The 17,068-nt window shown below is 33.5% G+C and overlaps 4 protein-coding genes across 4 annotated transcripts; 2 read left to right on the top strand and 2 right to left on the bottom strand.

Moving 5' to 3' along the window:
- Positions 1 to 3,759: 3,759 nt before the first annotated feature.
- LOC111680319 (peptidyl-prolyl cis-trans isomerase CYP19-2-like) lies at positions 3,760 to 5,347 on the top strand. The gene has a single exon (XM_046946752.1). It carries the CDS (start codon positions 4,884 to 4,886, stop codon positions 5,199 to 5,201), a length of 318 nt encoding a protein of 105 aa, XP_046802708.1. The 5' UTR covers positions 3,760 to 4,883; the 3' UTR covers positions 5,202 to 5,347.
- Positions 5,348 to 5,387: 40 nt separating this feature from the next.
- On the top strand, positions 5,388 to 5,868 carry LOC111680304 (peptidyl-prolyl cis-trans isomerase-like). The gene has a single exon (XM_023441941.2). The coding sequence runs from the start codon at positions 5,501 to 5,503 to the stop codon at positions 5,819 to 5,821; it is 321 nt and encodes a 106-aa protein (XP_023297709.1). The 5' UTR covers positions 5,388 to 5,500; the 3' UTR covers positions 5,822 to 5,868.
- LOC111680305 (synaptic vesicle glycoprotein 2B-like) lies at positions 5,793 to 12,197 on the bottom strand. Its single transcript, XM_023441942.2, has 7 exons — positions 11,998 to 12,197; positions 11,606 to 11,930; positions 11,164 to 11,542; positions 10,778 to 11,107; positions 7,535 to 7,667; positions 7,318 to 7,474; positions 5,793 to 6,121 (listed from the first exon to the last, which is right to left on the bottom strand). Exons 1-7 carry the CDS (start codon positions 12,056 to 12,058, stop codon positions 5,917 to 5,919), a joined length of 1,590 nt encoding a protein of 529 aa, XP_023297710.2. The 5' UTR covers positions 12,059 to 12,197; the 3' UTR covers positions 5,793 to 5,916.
- A 1,992-nt stretch (positions 12,198 to 14,189) lies between these two features.
- LOC111680320 (synaptic vesicle glycoprotein 2C-like) lies at positions 14,190 to 16,664 on the bottom strand. Its single transcript, XM_046946100.1, has 6 exons — positions 16,660 to 16,664; positions 15,379 to 15,757; positions 14,983 to 15,306; positions 14,796 to 14,928; positions 14,577 to 14,733; positions 14,190 to 14,480 (listed from the first exon to the last, which is right to left on the bottom strand). The coding sequence occupies exons 1-6, from the start codon at positions 16,662 to 16,664 to the stop codon at positions 14,276 to 14,278; spliced, it is 1,203 nt and encodes a 400-aa protein (XP_046802056.1). The 3' UTR covers positions 14,190 to 14,275.
- Positions 16,665 to 17,068: the final 404 nt, after the last annotated feature.

The raw sequence follows: 17,068 nt of genomic DNA, 5'->3' as shown, positions 1-17,068 counted from the left end.
AATAGTCCTTAATACCAGAGTTACAAATATCACAACATTAGTTTATTTAATTTCAAGATTGGCAACCGTTATCGCTAAGCTATCCGTTACCGCTAAAATACCGCTTCAGCACAACTACCGTTATTGCTAAAATAACAATACGGAAATAAGCCAAAATACCGATAACGCTACAATATCAATACCGAAATGAGCCAAAATACCTATAACGCTAAAATGCTAATACCGAAATACGTCAAAATACCAATACCGCTACCTTATACGAAACGGTTGCCAAATTTGTTTCATTATACCCTACACCACATTAGTGGGGAGGGTATATTGGGTTTGTGCTGATGTTTGTAACGCACAATAATATTGGTCCTATACCCACCTTTAAGTATACCAATCTCGGCTCAGAATCATCATCTGGGTCGATTTGGCTATGTTCGCCCGTCCTTCCATGTAAACCTTGTAATCACACTGCATGTCGTAATTTTAAAGATAATTCAAACTACTCCACCACCATCAATGGTGATAGAGGGTATATATAACTTTGTCATTCCGTGTGTAACACCAAGAAATACTCATCTGATCAATTTACACCGGGAAAAGTTATGAATCAAAATTTAAAACAACCTCGGAAAAGAATCATTTTTTACACATTCTGACGTAATTTTCTCGAAAATTCCATAAACCTCACCATACATTCGTTTCTACACATGAGCTTGATCTCTGCGGAAAATCGCAAGAACCGGTCTAAAATTTCATATACCTCTCATACAAAAGTACATATTCCCGGAAAAATGGGTTTTTTTGTTAATAACTTCCGTCGCAATGTCGATATCTTCACAAAATTTCAAGATTTTTTCACAATCGGTTCATAACATGGGTGCGGTCGGTCCCATACAAGGTTCTCTTCAGAAAATCGCTTAAACACATATTACTTGTTACTAAATTACGATAAGATTCGGGTAAGCAGAGTATAGCACTCTAAGGCCGGGTTTCTTACTCCTCAGTTGAACTAGGCTTACCTTGCTGTTAGAATAAATTCGGAACAAATTTAGGCAGACTTTAACCGATGATTGTGTTTTTCAGTTTTAGATTTAAGTTCACTTAACTTTGTTAGTATTGCCAACTTTTCACTCAAAAACATAAACAATGAACAGCTGTTTTTTAAAAACAATACTTTTATAAAATGGAAAATTTTGGAAAAATGTTAAATAAACATTTAAAACAATAATAAATAAAACAAAACAAATTAGAAAATTGCAATTTACTTAAAATATTAAGTCTTTGTTCTTCCGAAATCATTGTTTTATTGTTTTTGTTAATTATGTTTTCTCAATTATAACTTGAGTTTAATTGGCCATTAGACTCAGTTAAACTAAGATAATAAGTAACCTTAATGATAACCGAAAAACATGAAACATCTATTAAACCCGGTTTAACCAAAAAATGTTGTGTTTAATATATTCGAATCTCAAAAAAGGTGCAAAACCAAATTATATAATAGCCTGGGAGATCCTAATGAATTTTATAATTACAGGGCCTCAATTGAGGGGTAGAAAGAGCCGCCTTCAAAATTAGACTTAAATGTCCACAATTGCGTCTTAGTTGCACTAATTTAATGGATTACTTCCTATAACTGTTTGCAAGTAATGCGTTGTTTGCATTAGGTGCATGATTTCGTTCAACCTCAGAGTGAGGTTTTGTGTTTAATTGTTGAATACCATATAATAATATATAAAGTTGGACCCCTTTAAAACTCTTAAACTTAATTCTGATGGAGACCATTGAATACTTTTAATTAAATCAAGTTCGGTGCACCAACTTCCTATATGAAAGTGAGTATTGCTTTTCAATTTAAAATATGACATGGACATTAGTTTGTCTCGAATTTTTGCTCATATCTCCGAAAAGACTGATTTTCATCTAACTGATAACCATTTGGTTGGTTCAATTTCGACTGCGGATATACTCTTTGTAAACCAAGGATAAGACAATTGTCACTTTAGTGTTCCTTTGAAAAACAAACTAAAGCTTTTGGCAGGAAAAGTGGTGCCATTATGGATTCGTATTTCGGTCTACTGATTACATATCAAGGTGATCAGAGATTCTATAGAGAGTACTTCAACAAATCGCTTGTACATGGACCGACAGTGTGAATTGTAAAATCAGACCATCATGACTGGTATTCATCTAAAGTACTTTGACATATGAACATAGACAGACAATCTGACATGTCTTAATCTCGGAATATATATTGTAAATTTTTATAATATAAATTACACGAAGATGATAATCAAAGTAAGTGCTAGAAGGGGCTAAAAATTGTATAAATTGCTCTTGATCTAAAACATGCAAAAATTATATCCTTTAGAATAAAATATACACTGTCAAATGCTGTCTCATTTAATAAGTTAATTTAAAAAATAAATTAACTTTCAAAAAAATTCCCATTTGAGAAAACAACAATTTAGATAATAATTGTCATTCGTTTTGTACTATATATATGTTGTAATAAAACATTACTAAATAGTAATAAAAGTAAATCAAATTATTCATAAGTTTCAGCCATTTATAAATACCTGTCATATAATGACATTTATTTAGGATAATCTAAATATGTACATTTGTCATTTTGTTTGAAACTAAATTTAAAGTTCAAATTAATCAATAAAACCCTTAGGACGGGTTTTCAGTTAAAGATAATCTTCATTCTTCAGTTAAACCTAGTCTAATATATGTTTTGTGTTTTTCAGTAAACAGTAACGTTACTTATTATCTTAGTTTAACTGAGTGTAATTGGCCAATTAAACTTAAGTTATAAGTGAGAAAACACAATTAACAAAAACAATAAAACAATGATTTCGAAAGAACAAAAACTTAATATATTATGTAAATTACAATTTTCTGATTTGTTTTTCGATTTTACAAAAGAAATGTTTGCAAAAAACAGCTGTTCATTGTTTATGTTTTTAAGTGAAAAGTTGGCAATACTAACAAAGTTAACTGAGCTTAAATCTAAAACTGAAAAACACAATCATCGGTTAAAGTCCGCCTAAATTTGTTTCGAGTTTAATCTAACAACAAGTTAAGCATAGTTTAACTGAGGAGTCAGAAACCCGCCCTTACATAACAAAATAATTTCGTGAAATAGTGTAGATTCTGTGGTATTGTAAAACATAAAATTTTCTCCGAAATACCGAATGGGATATGTTCTGTTATTGCATTCTCGCTGAATAGAGGTGCTACAGTATCTCTAGTCGGTTTGGGTTATAAGCTGGAGAAGTCAAATGACTTCGGGGTTATTTCACTTGAGTTTCTAAGGGAGTAAGAGCTCGACAGGGCTCGTCATGTACATGACATTGTTATGTTGTTGGTAAAAAATCTGATGCACGGTGAAATTAATATTTCGAAATAAGTTTCAGAAGTTATTGCCGACTAAACAGAATGTACAGACGTTGTAAATGATTTGATATTACAAGAACAGGATTCTATCACGTGTCTCCTTACACCTCTTCCAGCTCACACCTATGAATGTGTCAGATTTTTATACCTTACACGTCTTTAGTGGAAAGTATATTGGGTTTGTGCTGACGTTTGTAACATACAAAAAGATTCGTCCTATACCTTATTTAAAGTATTCCAATCGGCTTAGAATCGTTTTCTGAGTCGATTATGCTATGTCCGCCCGTTTGTCTGGCTGGCTGTCCATGTAAATCTTGTGCGCAAGGTACACGTTGCAATTTTCAAGATAATTTGATGAAATTTGGCACACACTCTTTTTTTGGCCCAAGGACGTTTGGATAAAATCGGTCCATTATTTCGCCTAGCCCCCCGTTCCTCCCGAATAAGGCCTCTGGGCTCATAATTAAGTTAAATGTTCTATTATGTCAACAAAAGTCGGAAAACTTAGTTTTATGCAACTTGTAATGATATTATGGATTTTTGTAATGAACATAAATATTTACAAACTCCCTTTTAAATAATCACCATTTTAACTTACTGACTGATGTAGGGTATCATATTCATACTTGTTGTTTTTATGAATGTCTCGGATGATTACTCTTTCCATACCTGACCAACCGCAATGTGTGAGCTATGTCTTGACATATTAATGGAGTTCGAAAGGGCGGAAACCATCCCTAGTTTAGGTTGTTGTGTAAAGTTTCACATACAGTCTGAAGATTGCAGGACAGTCTGCAACGGGACAGCAATGGTCATAGCTATCTCTGACTTTAGAAAAAGTTCTTTTACATGGACCAGTGTAAGATATATAAATAAAAATTGCCACCTACATTTTCTTTATAAGTCATAAAGGGGCGATGGTGAGCCTTTGGCCCTCAAGAAAGGGCAAAAGTCTCATCTTCCTAGTGTAATGTTGTCGTGTAAAGTTTCAGATATGGCTGAAGATTGCAGGACATTACGCAACGGGACAGTAATGGTCAAAGATAGCTACATTAGTTTAGAGAAGTTCTTTTACATGGACCAGCGTCAATTATGTATAAAAATTGCTAACTGCTTGTTCTTTATAAGTCATAAAATTGCTGTGGTGAAACCTAGGCCCTTAAGGAAGGCGCACTAGGGATTTCTCTCCCCATAATTTTTTCTTGGAAATTATTTAGTGGTTGTAAATTAGTAACATTTTAGAAATATGAAATCATTGGTTTAACATTAGCTGTTTCGATGCATTCCTGTTAAATATACATTCACCTCATCAGATTTGTCCATAATTAGTTTTCATCAATATAAGACCAGTTTTGAGCTATCAAAATAATCAATTTTTTCAGTTACGCAAAGATGTCGTTCCAAAGACAGCAGAAAATTTCCGTGTCCTATGTACGGGTAAAAAAGGTTATGGTTTCAAAGGTTGCACTTTCCATCGTGTCATACCGAATTTTATGTGTCAAGGTGGCGATTTTACAAAGAATGATGGTACCGGCGGCAAATCAATCTATGGCACTACATTCAAGGATGAGAATTTTAAACTAAAACATACTGGTCCCGGCATTCTATCCATGGCCAATGCCGGTCCAAATACCAATGGTTCACAATTTTTCATTTGCACCGTTAAAACACCTTGGCTAGATGGACTGCATGTAGTGTTTGGTCAAGTTATACAAGGTATGGATGTTGTTAAGAAAATTGAATCTTTTGGTTGTCCCGAAGGACGTCCCATGAAACATATTGTTATTGAGGATTGTGGTGAATTGAAATAGATTAAGTTGTTATTGTTGTTATTACTAAAAACGAATATTTATAGTTGTTGCATAATGGGCCATAATTTTATTGTAGGAATTTCTAAAATAAAATTTATTTATGGTTAAGTATTGTAGTCAATAAAGAAAGTCTTAGATCTTAAAAAGGTGTTTTTTTATTCTGCACTGTTTTAAATATTTATTTTTAGCTGCGTGCTGATATTGTGCCTAAAACTGCGGAGAATTTTAGAGCTCTTTGTACTGGCGAAAAGGGTTACGGCTATAAGGGTTCAACCTTTCATCGGGTCATACCCAATTTCATGTGTCAGGGTGGAGACTTTACCGCACACAATGGCACTGGTGGAAAATCGATTTATGGCAACAAATTCGATGATGAAAATTTAATATTGAAACATACAGAACCGGGTATTTTGTCTATGGCCAATGCTGGACCAAATACAAATGGCTCACAGTTTTTCATTACCACTGTTAAAACTTCCTGGTTGGATAATCGTCATGTTGTTTTTGGTAAAGTGATAGAAGGTATGGATATTGTGAAGAAAATTGAAGCAATGGGTAGTCAATCGGGTAAGACTGTTAAGACAATTGTTATCAGTGATTCTGGACAACTTCAACATTAAGAATTATTTTTAATAAACAAAATAAAAAACAATTATTATTTTATCTACTTATTGCTTTATGAAAAATCTTAATTATTAAGGTAATTAACATGACATTAGCTTCTTTCATTATCATCAATTGGTTTTTTATTATGCTGCGTTTTTGGCATTAGAAAACCCAAACAACCCGCTAATATTAAAGCTGTTGAGGAACTGTATAAGGCGGCTTCACAGTGTGTTTCTATTAAGGCACCCATAACATTACTACCGGTGACACTACCAATGCGTCCCAGCATTAATGAAATACAAACAGCCATGGCTCTGAAAATATAATTAAAAAGATCCAATTTAACAAACTCTTCTCATTTCCTTCTAAAAATTCTAAAGGGCCAAATAGACTACACAAGCGGCTTGACAAACTTACCAGTATTTTATGTTTGTGCAAGCCTGTTGTGTAGTGTATGAGGTAGGGTTCTATAAATCGACTTTCGAAGAATCGATTTTTTGTCGAAAAAAGTCGAAGTCGACTATTATGTTTCAAAAGAGTCGAAAACTCTACTATCGTCTGTGAAAAAGGTCGACTTTGAAAATAAAAGTCGAAAAAAATCGAATAGTCGAAAAGTCGGAAAAAGTCTAAAATAGTCAAAGTCGGAAAAAGTCGAAAATAGTCGAAAAGTCGAAAATAGTCAAACAAAATACTAAAAGGCGACTTTTAACTAACTGAAAAAGTCGAAAAGTTGACTTTGCATAATATGCAAAAAGTTGAAAAGTCGACTTTTTACTAAATGCAAAAAGTCGACTTTTACCTAAATGCAAAAAGTCGATTTTCGTTTCAACTATAGAACCCTAGTATGAGGATGTTTCGTGTTTGCACAAATACTTGCGGTTTGTTTGATCAAAAAACAAAAAATTTAGATTTAACACAAACATATTTAATTTTTATCAATCCGTTTGTATTGTTTATATTTATTTACATGTTAAAGGGAAATTTATATCAGTATATTTGCAAGTCCACAAAAACGTGAAAAAATGGGTGATTGTATAAGCAATGCTTGTGTAGTGTGTGTTGGAATGAAAAAAGTATGTTTGTCAAGCCGCTTGTTTAGTCTATTTGGTCCTTAAGAATATTTGTTTCGTCAATAACTTTAGTAATTATAATTTTTTTGTCATTGACTCTCTACGGTTTAACTAGAGTGTTTTTCAAACAGTAATTGTAAATTTAGGTTTATTCAAGTTAAATTACATGGCTTCATTAGTTCACCACCTCTGCTACTGTTCCATTATATTTATAGCAGAAGTTTAAAATTTTAGTTTGAATGTTAATTTTATAGATTATATGATTAGTCGCAATTTGTTTTGTAAAATATAAAACTAATAATCCAAAGTCCTTCACCAACAAAGCAATACATTTTTGTTCGCAATAAACATTTTCGTGTTTTTCGAAATTATAATAACATTAAATATATACAACAAAATAAATGAGTATAATATTATGATAAGAAATCTAACATACAAACCTTAAATTTGTGGGATATATATCGACAACAATTGTATTCATGACACTAGTTCCTAAACCACAACACAACGTAATGACCAGCATATAAATCGCTACCAAGGGAATGCTGATTAACAAACTCAGAATGCCAAATAGACCGCAAGTTGCTAGAATTGTAACTAAATAGAAACTATTATTAAATTATCATTTAAATTTTAAAAACTACAAAAAAAACTTACATAAAATTGGTGTTCGTTTGAATTTTTTATTGGCAAAAATCACACATATCAACAGGAATATATAGATGAATTCCAATGTAATTGTATGTCTGTAGGTGGATATTTCTAATTTGGTTGTACATATTTTATCATTCTGAAATTATAGTAAGAACATACTTTTTAAAGGGACGGTAGAGTTTAGGTTAGGTTGTTAGGTGGACAATTACATCTACGCCATTATCAGGCCTGTTGTGAGTTCAATCAAATTAAAACGTTTGTTGGTAAAAACAAAAACTTTAGATTGTATTCGATAGGTATTCAAAAACTCATTTTTCTGAACGTATTTCCTAAGAATATAAATGTTATACACGGAATAACATCACTTCCAAGACATTTGATTATAATTCCGACGAAAGTCTGATTCTCTGTCCTCTCCACATGTTTTACGTTCGTGATAATTTGCACATTTAATATTGTATAGCTGTGCTCGTAATCCTTTGTGTCCACTTATAATACCATCATGCTAACCTCAGATCTTTGTTGCTTTACCCACAGTTTTATTATACCAAGAGATATAATGGGTTAGCTATCTTAAGCTCTCTTCCTTTAATTCTTGTACATTTCCTTTTTCGTTGCCGACTACTCCCGATTGGCCTGGTGCACATATGATGGAAACCTTATCTCTAGGAAAGTATTCGATTAAAGCTTACTTACCAACCTGTATGGTCATATATTTAACTTTATCACCTGATATTGCACTAATAGACATCCGGCTGTCAATAAACATGTTAATCCCTGTTGAAGCTATATTTATTCTGTCTGGAACCTAATGTTGTGATAAAGCAAATGGTAGTAGAGGAATGTCGTGAGTTTAACGTGAGCACCTGCCTTGACGACCTTATATCACGGTGGTCTTTTTCAACCACTGGTAGACTTGAGAAAGGTCCACCATCGCCCCTTTGTTCTTCAATGAAGAACGCCGGTGGCAATTTCTGACCGGTCCATGCACAAGTACTTTGCTGGAGTACTCGAGCTATCTAATCTTTTGACCATTGGATGGCCTCTGTTGATTTGGTAACAGCACCTAGAGACGTAACCGGGACACACTGTGGTAATTCTTATATGAACAGAGTAAACCCTGAACATATCTGGACAAGGAAGGAAAAATGTATATGATACCTTTCATCCATCATCATTCAACCCAGCACGCATCTCATTTATACCACACATTCATAAGAGAAAAACATACGACACATTCATTAGGTAGACGGGTGGGGTAAGGCCCGCCGAACCTCACATTCATCCCGTACCATATACAATTAATACCAACTCATTTCTAGCGCTTAGTCCCACAGTCACTCGACTGCGGGGTATCTGTTGTTTTCGGCAACAGCACCGAACTTATCCCGAAATATTTGCTATTGACTACGTGGAACCCGAAGGAACCTCGACCAACTGACCAGCCAGGACATAGTTCTGCGGGCAACTGGCCACCCGTAGTACCAGATTATGCGGTGCTCTGGTCTGACCTCTGGCAATCTATGCAAGGACTAAACCAAGCAGTAGGCTGTAACCAATTTTTCCGTCCCGGTCAGGTTGGAGGTATTGGCCACCTCTTTATACCCAGGGATTGCAATAACACCTAGGCGGAGGTCTCGCCAAGGTAATATGCCCCCGGGGGAAAATGGTAGAACATTTGTTTTTGTGGCATCAATATAGAACCACAGTCTCGCTTTGTCTTCCAATTAAGATCCTTCTGGGTATTTGTTCTAATCTGGACCGTGACATTCTATCTGTTAACAATGTTTCAAAGTTCCCGACATATTCTGTGTCTGGTCTTAGTCAGTTCGTTCAAAGTTATTAGGCATTCGGCTATAAATTCCGTTTTATATCTTATGTATGTAACTTCATATGGGTTTAATATCAAGTAACGTTTCCAAGTCTTGCCGCCAATTACAGTTTAAAATGCCAATGTTTCATAGTAGGACTAAGACCTTATTTCATGTCAATGATTCTTCCTGCACCGATGCGCCTTTTTGATTATATATTACATTTAGTGCCACCATTTTAATGTCCGGTCAAAGCGACTCTTTCGCCCTTCTATACATGTAATTTTGAAGCTTTCTCCTTAGAAGTAATATGATCCACATAACACACAGTCCTAAGTCCTTTCTCGGTAACGGTTCATCGTAGTTACCACAGTAAAAGTGCCTCCAGGTCCTTTAGTATAAAATTTTTGATTCCAATATCTATAATACTTGATATACCAGGTGGGAAATGAAGTTCTATTAGAATATATATATTTTCCTTCATATTTATGTTTTGGATCATAGATTTCGATTGAACAGGAAGATCTTTCGTCGTAAATTTTTGTTAATACCAAATGAAAGGACTATATTTTAAAGAAGTCTACTGCCACCCATGCCTCTAAACGTGTTGTCGTCAGTAAGACTAATGCTATGTATACACTGTTGTTAGATCTTACAACGTTGGCAGTAAAATGCGCAGAAAATGTCTAAAAATACTGCCAACTTAGAAATTTTGTCTTGTCAGAAAAATTATAGGTTCAGACGATTGTTAGACATTTTATGAACATTTTACTGACAACGTTGTAAGATCTGACAATCGTGTATCACGGCTTTAAGAAATATCATTAATTCTTTAACAGGCATCTAATATGATTATGTGAATATGAATGTGAACCGACAAAGTAAAACAACAACAATAACTAAGACGTCTAACATATACAACCGCGATTATACCACCGATATCCATGCCTATTTTAAAATTTCCTGAAATATCTAATGGAATAAGCAGGGTTATGTTTTAACCAGGGACTGCTGCAGTTTCAAAAAGACTTCCAACAAAACATAGGGCTTAAAAATCAGCGAAAAAAGCTGTGCTCAAGACAGTTTTGACAAATGCTAATGTCAGAAAACATAGTCTTTTAGAAAAGTCCCTGCTCAAGTCTTAATGACGATATGCTTAAGAAAAAAAAATATATCATTAAAATTAAAAAAAGCATTAATGTCTTGGCCAGGGACTGCTATTTTTCCAAAAAGACTTTCAATAAACCACATTTTAACGTCTCCAAGGAAATATCTATATAAGATCTCTGAAACCCTAAAACAATAAAGTGAGATTTATTGATTGCGGTGAGCTGGAGGAAAGACAGATGTAACAAACATTATATTTTTTAAATAACTAACTAACGGAATGAAAGAATGATGATTGAAATTTAAAATAAATTAGAAAGAAACTTACCAGATTATCATCTAAACTATTTGGTATGGAAAAATTCGAGGATTGTGTAAATCTCAAAATATCACAAAGACATAATGGTACATCATCATGATGTTGTGTATATAACATGACATTGTTAAGTATATAGGGAAACCACATATACACACCATGGGCCGTAAAGAATATGATAAATTGTATAACAGCCGCTAAACAAGTTTTACGTATATGTTGTCTCATAAATAATGGAGCTGTTTGATCCCAAATTAGCTTTAGCATTGACGTAGCTGATTTGGGATTATCGATACTCTGTTTGCGTATGGGTGTATCCAAATCGGGCAATAGAGTTGTAATCTATATGTGGAATAAATAGTTAATGCTAAAATTTTATTAAGAATTAATGCTTTTACCGTGAAGTTTTCGTTTTTCAGATTTTTATTTCCTTGAGTATTTTTACGATGTATTTCCTTTAAAACATCTAAAGCTTCTTCTGTTCTATTGACACCCAACAGATATTTAGGACTTTCAGGTAAATATCCTAAAAATATGCAACAACCTAGACCAGACATGCCACACATAAGAAAATATAAACGCCAGGGTTTATAGACAATCGGCAAGAATGGTATATCCAATTCCCATTCTTGATTAATAAAAAGCCAAGCAATTATAGGAAAAAACACGGCACTAAATGCACTCATTAAAGCTCCGCATAGTATGGCTTTATTGCGATCCTTTTGACTATGGAATTCACCTAAATAGGCGAAAATAGTAGCAGAACCGGCTGATATTCTGAAATAATGAATTATATAGAAATAATTTACATTTTTAAATAAAAAATTTGCTAATACTTACAACATGCCATTTAAAAAGCGCAAAATTGCCATCATTATAAAATTGAAGGAAAAACTTGAAACGAATGTCACCAAAAAAGCAAGAAACAAAGTGGGTCTCATAGTCCTTTTGCGACCTTTGGTATCAGCTAAAAATCCCCATATATGAGAACTAAAGATGATGCCTAAAAAACACACTGCACCCAAGATACCTTGCTCCTGATAAGACAAATTCAAATCACAAGCCACAACAGGCAAAGCAAAGCTTACGCCAACCGATTCCAATATTACATTATTTAATACAAGACCCGAAAATACTATAAGTTTAATATTAAATTTTCCAAAATCTGTAAATCAGAGAAAATTGGTTTTATTACAGGTTCACTTATTAGTTTTAATGTATATTTTATTTACGTGTCTTTTCCAAAGCTTCATCAATGGTGGCAGTTGTGATTGGTTCCGATTGTTTTGACATCTTAATGATTATTTTGAAAATACTTTAAACGTACCACGAGTATTTATTTAATCCATCTAGATGTCTGTTGACGAGTATTATTTTCTAAATGCATGTTATTTTCAAACATTTATACTAGCAGACCTGCTAATATAGTGTCTTGTCTATGTTATCAGATTTTTCAAATACCGTTGCTTCAAGATGTGGCATTGTCTTAAATTATCTTTGCTATATATTTGAATCTAATTCCTAAGTAAATATCTAATGTTCGTACGTTCGTTTGTTTAACTATACACAATAAATTGTAATAAAGTTTATTTATTTACTTTATATCGAATTTAAATACAACTTTCCTCTGGCGCAGTCACTAATTAGACTTTTACGTAGAGCGTTTTAATGATCGCTAATCTATTACAAAAATAGAATTGAGAGCAAAGTATGTAGTCTGTTGCCTTTAGTTTGTTATCACTTTAGATTGACTACTGTTAACGTTTAGATAACATTTCTAAATTATATACGATATTTAAATTGGTATTAACGCAAACGTATTACTACCAAAAAAACTTTTTAAAAAGCATGTGAAGTGCATGTGCTGTGAAGTCAAAAGCAGCTCTAGAAAATCACCAGTCGAATCGAAAGAGATGGATCAATGAAGAAACCTGTGGTTTGTACCGTCGTTCGTAAGACGATAACAGAAATTTATCATGAAAAGTCATTACATTACCTTGACACACATCCAAGCAACTGTTTCTTTTTGAGAATACACTTCTTTACACCAGGATATTGTAATAACATCGGTATGGAGATTTCACCAAGGTCTCTTTTTAGAAACGTTGATACCCAGAGAGTAGCAAATTATTGCCCAACATTACTGATCTCATAAAATTAGCTTTAGAGGAGCCAAGTTTTTAATGTATGCCTTACACTGTGCACATTTATCTGGTGAAAACCAAATCACATCAGTTCATTTTATACAAGACAAAAGTTAAAATTGCCTTGCTTTTATAAGATCTATAAGACACTAATAGTTGCTCCGAAATATGATTATATCGGCATGGTAAAATCCAATAAAAAGTACTTTAACCGTATTGAAGTCCACCCTAGGTCATGATACCTTGATAAACTCTTTCCATCTTGGTGTTATTGCAACCCCGGGGAAAAGCAATGCTACTAATACAGTCAGCCGTAAACTATAAACTGGTGATGATCAAATATATCATTGGTCTTTCCTTGTAATAATAAGACAAGGGATCGAATCAGAGTACCGGTATCGGTACAGGGATGGGAGCGGACCCTTGGTGGCAGTGGTTTACACCCAAATTAAAATGATATTAATGAATGGAATAGAACAGAATGGAATTAAGTTGTAGGAGTATGGGGTTCTTATGCACCCGTATACCAAGAGAGATTATGACGGCTAAATGGCACACACTGTATATGCCCGTTATACAGTGTGTCTACTGAGAAAACGTACCATTATTGTTACCTCGGACTTGCTCATTTTGAAGAGGCTTTAGTTAGATTGAAAGGAGGATGTATACACATCAAATCCGAAGAAATACACATAGGCCTCTAACGGGCCTGTTGTGCGCTCCTTAACCAGTGCCACAGGTGGGAATCGAAACCACCACCTCCGGTCTACCAGACTAGAACATTAACCACTAACCTACAGGAGGCCACACTCACCTACCGGAGTAGAGGCTTTACCTCCTATTCTCATTAAGGTCAAACCATTGTGATTCTTACAACCACTTCATTATTCCAAGAAGCTTTTTTGTATTATTTAACCCAAATTTTGACTGTCGGATTACTGAAGGGTTACTCTGTAACTTGATTCGATAGAAAAAATTTCGAATTTGTATGTTAAATACATTGTGTTTCGAAAACTTTTTCTTTTGAATCGAAATACGGAGTAACCCCTTTGGTATCGTATACTGCATAAAAAGCTAGTCCCGGTGTCTTCTCTTAGCGTAAAATGTCGACTTCCACATTTTCGAGGACTTCTTTTGAAACGCCCTTAACTTTGAGGTTGATATTAACGACTTGTTCGTCTTCGAAATATATGGAATTGCGTTGCCAAGCTTTATTGAAGGATTCTAATTTGTATCGACTGTCTCAATGAAAACCTAATCAAGTTAAGATTTAATGAGCATTTTATTTGTATATTTTTTATATTTTAAAGTGAGTAAATAAGTAGTATGTGTGTATATAAATAAATTAATTAATAATGAATTATAATTAGATATTTTCATTGTCATTATTTGGCTTTTTATTATCCTGAGTTTTGGGCATTAGGAAACCCAAACAACCAGCCATTATCAATGCAAATGATGATGTATAAAATGCTAATTCACAATGACATTCTATTAGAGCACCCAATACATAGCTACCCGATACACTGCCAATGCGACCCAGCATCAACGATATACAAACAGCCATAGCTCTGTAATTATACCGATGAACATTTTCAATTAGGTGGCAAATTCCAAAGAAATAGTAAAAAATTCTATTCTGATAACTTCTTAATTTGTGTACTTACCTTAAATTTGTTGGATAAATATCTACTACAACTGCACTCATAACAATTGTTGCAAGACCAGAACACAACATTAGGGCAATCATATAAATCGCTACTAAAGGTATTTTGATGATCAAGCTGAGAATGCCGAAAATACCAGACAATGCTAGAATAACAACTGTAATATGAAAGTTTTAATATATAAAAGCATAGTTACCACTTGAGACTATAAAAACTTACATAAAATGCCAGTCCGATTAAATTTTTTACTGGCAAAAATCACACACAACATCAATGTCATATAGATGACCTCCAATGTAATCGTGTGCTTATAGGTGGATATTTCCAATTTTGTGGTGCAGGTATTATTTAGCTAAAATTGAAAAAAAGTGATTAAAGAAATTAACAATTTAATTAAGAAACTAACCTCACTATCTAAACTATTTGTATTGGAAAAATTTGCCGATTGGGTAACTCTTAAAATATCACAGAGACATAGAGGTTCCTCATATTGTTGTGTATATAACATGGTACTATTGAGTATATAAGGAAACCACATATAGATGCCATGAGCAGTAAAAAGTGTAATAAATTGTATTAGAGATGACAGGCAAGTCTTACGAATATGTTGTCGCATAAACAAGGGTGCGGTTTGGTTCCATATTAAGTGTAATATAGAGGTAATAGATTTCTTATCACCCACGGACTTCTTGCGTAATGGTGTATCTAAATCGGGTAAAATTGCTGTAATCTATAGGACATAAGAGTAATGGAATAAATAATTATATTTTTAGTTATATGTATATCTTTTAACTCATCTTACCGTAAATTTTTCATCTTTAAGATTTTTATTCCCTTTCGTATTTTTACGATGCATATTTTTTAAAATATCCAAAACTTCCTTTGGCCTATTTAAACCCAATAAATATTTAGGACTTTCGGGTAAATAGCCCAAAATAATAAAACAAACAAGTCCAGAAAGACCACATACTATCAGATATAAACGCCAGGGTTTAAAGACAATGTGTAAAAGTGGTATATCCAATTCCCAATCTTGATTAATAAAAAGCCACGCAATAATTGGTAGAAATATGGCACTGAAAGCGCTTATTAAAGCAGCACACATAATAGCTTTGTTGCGTTTCTTTTGAGAATGAAATTCGCCCAAATAAGCAAATATTGTAGCAGAACCAGCTGATATTCTAAAAAAAAGCGAAAAATAGTTATTAAAATTGATAATAAATTTTGAGAATTATAAAAAGATTATTTCAAATATGGAATAGTATAAATTTTATCTATCTATATATCCATAAGTAAGTAAATTTTTAAAACTTTTTTTTGTATTTTTTCAATGTAGTATTTTTTATCATATGTTTTCTCTGCAGGACAAGTAAAGTGTTTGTTTATTTGCTCACATAAAGATTATAAAGTCTAATCATTTAATTGTTTATAGTTTTAACGCAATCGTGCCACTGTCAGATGAATGTGATTAAAATATTTTTATTGCTTTTTCAAATGGAAAAAAATATTCGACTTTTGCCTAAAGTATGAATGAGTCAAAGAAGGTGTTTTTCATCGAAAGATAAAATGCTCGCCTGATGAAGCACCCTAGTGGTTAGAAGCTCGCAAATTGGCGAATATACACGAAGATCATTTGGATCACTGTTAAGCTTTATGCTTTCTCGCATCTATGAATCAAAAAAGTGGCATAAATGTATTTGTATTCGGCAAATATCAAACAGATAAGGTTAAGATGCCATGATATTTGAAGTGGATTTAAGATGAAGTTGGACACCATGCTTTCTACACTTTCTCATATTCTATGCGGCTGTCAATAAAGAATAGTCAATGTATTTGTATGCTGCAAGTCAAAAGTACAAAAGCGTATCATGCCTTAGAATGCTGAAAGTAGATCTGCATTCTACTTTTATAAATGTCACAAGCAGGACAGGAACATATCAGATGATTTTGACAATTTATGTGTATTTATTAATTTTAAGAAATTTAAACGAGTTTAATAGTGACAAAATAAAACAACGCAAAGTTTACGCTTCTAAACCGTAGCAACTTGAAGTGCAAAATGCGTAAAAGGTATGAAAATTACGCCATATTTTGATACGAATACACGTAGTGATTTTATGTTATACTTTTCTAAGATATGTTCGTGTGCTGCTTGAGAAGCTTAGACCTGGTTCACACTAGGAAACTTTTGTTGAGAAACTTTTGATTTTGTGTGTGAGAGATAAAGATGGTTGATGCTTCTTTCTCTCACATACAAAATCAAAAGTTTACCAAAAAAGTTAACTAGTGTGAACCAGGTCTAAGCGTCTCAAGCTGCGCACGAACATATCAGCTGAACCATCCTGTACTTTTAACACACCTTATTCGTTAGTGAGACACTTTTGAGTCAGTCCACAGCATGAATGAAACTTTTACACTCTTATAGAGCAAGGCATTGATCAGTTATTTATTGTTTAAACACTTACTGCAGTATCTTACGATATCCTTCGCGA

This window comes from Lucilia cuprina, chromosome 3 (genome assembly GCF_022045245.1).
Source record: "Lucilia cuprina isolate Lc7/37 chromosome 3, ASM2204524v1, whole genome shotgun sequence".
NCBI classification, from domain to species: domain Eukaryota; kingdom Metazoa; phylum Arthropoda; class Insecta; order Diptera; family Calliphoridae; genus Lucilia; species Lucilia cuprina.
Note: the sequence above shows the minus strand (reverse complement) of the source record. Positions and strands in the feature narration are given on the sequence as shown.

Coding starts and splice junctions, on each gene's coding strand:
- LOC111680319 (XM_046946752.1), top strand. CDS start 4,884: ATGTGTCAAGGTGGCGATTTTACAAAGAATGATGGTACCGGCGGCAAA.
- LOC111680320 (XM_046946100.1), bottom strand. Junction 15,307..15,378: donor TTAAAGATGAAAAATTTACG/GTAAGATGAGTT, acceptor TATGTCCTATAG/ATTACAGCAATTTTACCCGA. Junction 14,734..14,795: donor TAATCGGACTGGCATTTTAT/GTAAGTTTTTAT, acceptor TTCATATTACAG/TTGTTATTCTAGCATTGTCT.
- LOC111680304 (XM_023441941.2), top strand. CDS start 5,501: ATGTGTCAGGGTGGAGACTTTACCGCACACAATGGCACTGGTGGAAAA.
- LOC111680305 (XM_023441942.2), bottom strand. CDS start 12,058: ATGTCAAAACAATCGGAACCAATCACAACTGCCACCATTGATGAAGCT. Junction 11,543..11,605: donor CGCTTTTTAAATGGCATGTT/GTAAGTATTAGC, acceptor TCATTATTTCAG/AATATCAGCCGGTTCTGCTA. Junction 7,475..7,534: donor CAAACGAACACCAATTTTAT/GTAAGTTTTTTT, acceptor GTTTCTATTTAG/TTACAATTCTAGCAACTTGC.